This window comes from Corvus brachyrhynchos, unplaced genomic scaffold, assembly GCF_000691975.1.
Source record: "Corvus brachyrhynchos isolate BGI_N302 unplaced genomic scaffold, ASM69197v1 scaffold5, whole genome shotgun sequence".
NCBI classification, from domain to species: domain Eukaryota; kingdom Metazoa; phylum Chordata; class Aves; order Passeriformes; family Corvidae; genus Corvus; species Corvus brachyrhynchos.
Genome location: NW_008238321.1, coordinates 4,680,977 through 4,684,639, shown reverse-complemented (window position 1 = coordinate 4,684,639; position 3,663 = coordinate 4,680,977). Strand labels below are relative to the sequence as shown.

Below are 3,663 nucleotides of genomic sequence, written 5' to 3'. Positions count from 1 at the left end.
AGGCTCTGCTCTGCCAGCAGACCCCACGGTATGAGTCCCTGTCCCTGTCCCACGCGGGTCTCTCAGGGCTGCGCACTTGCAAAAAGCCACTTTGCAATGGGATTGTGCCTCGCTGCCCGTAGAGAGAGAAGCCATGTGTCACCCTCCAGAGATGAGGTGTTTGACTGGATGTGTAGTGGGCGGGTTACAGTTAAAATTCAGGCATCTGCTTAGAGTTTTGGGAATGTAAAAATGGCTGATGGTGTTGGCCTGTGTTGAGTGGAAACCTTTGTTCTCATCTGCCAAAGATATGACAACCGGTGTCGGCACCTGACACCCACGGAAGTGGCCCAGAAGCTGTCACAGGGCCTTGACTGCGTCATCCGCTTCCGGCTGGAGAAGGGGGTGGAACCCTTCCAGGACCTGGTCTATGGCTGGAACAAGCATGAGGTGGCTGAGGTGGAAGGTGACCCCGTGATTCTCAAGGGGGATGGCTTCCCCACGTACCACCTGGCAAATGTGGTAGATGACCACTACATGGGCATCACCCATGTCCTGCGCGGGACTGAGTGGCTGACTTCAACTTCCAAGCACCTGCTCCTCTACAAAGCCTTTGGCTGGGAGCCCCCTCAGTTTGGCCACCTCCCACTGCTGCTGAACAAGGATGGTGGGAAGCTGTCCAAGAGGCAGGGGGACATCTTCCTGGAGCACTTTGCTCGGGACGGCTTCCTGCCAGAGGCACTGGTGGACATTGTCACCAACTGCGGCTCAGGGTTCACAGGTAACACCACAAGCTCCTGCCTGCCAGGTCACTTCATGCTGACTTTGTGGCATGGGCTGGTTTTATTTTAATAGCTGAGAACTTTGTCAGTGTTTGAAGGGGTCAGGAAATGGGTGTAAGGTAACCAGTCAGTCACTGGGGTGCCACCAGGGCTTCTGCAAAGCTCCTGTGAAAGGAGCTGGAATGGTGGAAATTTTTCTGCTGCTGTTCAGCCATTAAAATTGAGTCTGATGCTTAATGGGTTCCCCCTTGGGAAAACCCTCACTTCAAGGTTGAGCAACTGTGAACTCTTGGGAAAACTGCATTCTGTGGTTAATAATTGCAGTGTTGTCTGACACCTGTGCCACTTCTCCTTTAACCTGACAGACCATGAGGAATTGAGTCAATGTCTCCTTTTGTGGTTCTTGCTGTGTGGGGATCACAAATTAACTTGTGTTCTGAGAGCTCTGCTTGGGAATGAAATCTTCCTTGGGCAGCGAAGCCTCTTAGCTGAGTGTTACTTCTCTCTGGCTGACTGAGGTGGAGGTGTTCCGCTGAGGAAGGTGATGAAGCCAAGCGGAATGTCCCAGTTCCTGGTGCCTTGAGAGTAGAGCAGGCTCCTGGGGAGAGGGCAGCATCCCGTGTGTGCCTGCTGACAGTTCCCTCCTGCCTGCTGGAGGATGTCCCCGCTGCTACTGGTACTGCACAGGTGGCTGTCTTGTGTCACGTTTCCTCAGTGTGCTGCTGGCCTGGCCCCGTGCCCGAGGCCTGTGGTGAGGAGAGTGGTGGTTGTTCTGTGTGGGAGCACACACCCCTCTGATTCTGTTTGGGTTGTGTTGCAGAGAAGAAGATGGGGAGGACTTTGGAGGAGCTGATCTCCCAGTTTGAAGTAGGCAGAATTACAACCCATTCTGCTCTTCTGGACCTGGAAGCTCTCCCAGAATTCAACAGGTAAAATATTAGTGGTAGCTTTAAAATGTAGTAAGTACCACATCAGTGAGAATTTATTCCTAGCACTTGGCTTTGCCTGGAGGTTTTGTTTGCTGGATCAAGCATGGTTCTGGTGCAGCAGCTTTTGGGCTGTGCTAAGAAGAAGCATAAGTTTCTTCTCACACCGTTCCTGCCTCCTATCCTGTGCACTGCGGCTGGCAACATTGGAAATCTAGGCAGAGGGTGGATGTAGCTGGGAGGATCTAAAATCTTAGTTTTATAACATAAGAAAATAACATCTAAAAAGAGCTAATGCTTCTGAAAAGTTCCTCTGCAAGTACACTCGTGCTGCTAGGACAATGTGCTGCTTAGAGTGGTCTCATCATCAGTTCACTGTGGGGCACCAGAGCTAAATGCTTCTTTGTAGAGTGTCTGACCGTGGTTTAGTGTTGCTTTTCTAGCACTTCTAACTGAGTTTTAGCTCAGTTGGTCAGAGCATGGTGCTAATAAAGCCAGGGTCATGGGTTCAGTCCCCACATGTGCCATGCACTTAAAAGTTGGACTTGATGATCCTTGTGGGTCTCTTCCAACTCAGAATATTCTGTGCTTTCTGTGAAATGTGGTTGGGGTGATAAGATCCAACATAACCCAAAGCAATCCAAAAGCAGGTCTTTTCTCTGTTACAGGGTTCACCTCACCCGTCACATTGAGAACCAAGGGCTGCGCCAAAGGCTCGTTAGGGAGCTGCAGGGGCTGGTGGAGCTCGTCTATGGGGATCAGCAAGTGGATCCAGATGTTCTGGAAGATGAATATGTGGAGCGAGTCCTCCTGCTGAGAAAAGTATGAGTAGTGACAGAGCACTGTGCTACCATTCTGGGAGCTGAGGTGTTGTGGAGATTCCTGGATGAAGACTCAGCTGAGCCCTGGGCTGTGATAGGAGCTCTGCTGTGGCACAACCTGCACACAGCTGTCACGGCCAGCTCTGGTGGCTGTGTGCCAGCCAGCTGCCAAAATCCCCTGATACAGGCAGCTGAGCTGTGGGAATGGGCCTGGTGAATGTCCTGGTGGTCTTTGCAGTCTTAAACTCATCCCTACTTTGCCGAGCCAGCACGGAACTCCCTCAGCAGAGGGATGATGTGTCCCTGCCGTGGAAGTGATCATGGAATTGCAGGATGTTTTTGAAAGACCCTTCTGCTTCCCACTCAGAACTGAATGGGGGGTAGTACTGGATAAGATCAGCTGTGGCTTTGTCTAGATGAGCTGACAACCTCCAAAGAGCCCTTGTCCTGTAGCCCAGGGAGTAGCTGACTTGGGAAGGAAGCTCCAGCCCCCATGTCCCTCATGACAGCGTGCAGGTCCCTCATGCCAGCAGAGGCCTCTCCTGGCCTCTCCCACTCATCTCTCCCCTTTGCTGACAGGACAGCATAAGGTGCTTCTGCTTTGCTGCTGCTCTGGGCCTTGGAAGCAAAGTCCAAGCAGCCTCTGCCAAGAGGGATGAAGCTCCTGGAGACACCAGTGGGGTTTGTGTCAGGAGCCTGGGTTTTGGTGAAGGGGCTGAGTGCTCGCAGGGGGAAGGTGACTCCAGCTGTTCCCAGTCTGCTCCGGGGATGCTGCTGGAGTATCTGGGAGATTCCTTGTGAAGGATAAAGCCCTCTGTACGGGCAGGAAGGGACCCAGCTGTCCCAGTGTGAAGGCTGCACATGGCAACAGGATGGTGACTCGTGTGGTTTCCCACTGCATGCTGAAAAGTGGCCACTTCCCCAGCTAGCTCCGAGTCAGCCACATGTTGCTCAGCACCTCAGGGACAGCCAATGCTCTCTGAGCTGCCTCTGTGTCCCCACTCACTCCGGGGGGCTCTGGGGGTGGAAAACCGAGCTACCTTGCTGTCAGCACGAGGGCACTGCTGTGAAGGTGTGAACACTGCTGTGAAGCCCAGGCTGGATGGAATTGCTTCCTCCACAGCACAGCCCTCTGCCCTGCCAGCTTTGCTTTCT

General features: G+C 53.0%; 1 protein-coding gene across 2 annotated transcripts in view; it reads left to right on the top strand.

The window, feature by feature from the left end:
* EARS2 (glutamyl-tRNA synthetase 2, mitochondrial) overlaps positions 1–3,663 on the top strand; it is a 6,495-nt gene that overhangs the window by 954 nt on the left and 1,878 nt on the right. For both annotated transcript variants that reach the window (XM_017733968.1, XM_017733969.1), the window contains 4 exons: positions 3–28; positions 288–760; positions 1,582–1,690; positions 2,356–2,509. In XM_017733968.1, coding sequence (XP_017589457.1) covers positions 3–28; positions 288–760; positions 1,582–1,690; positions 2,356–2,509 — 762 coding nt within the window. The remainder of the gene's footprint in view (positions 1–2; positions 29–287; positions 761–1,581; positions 1,691–2,355; positions 2,510–3,663) is intronic.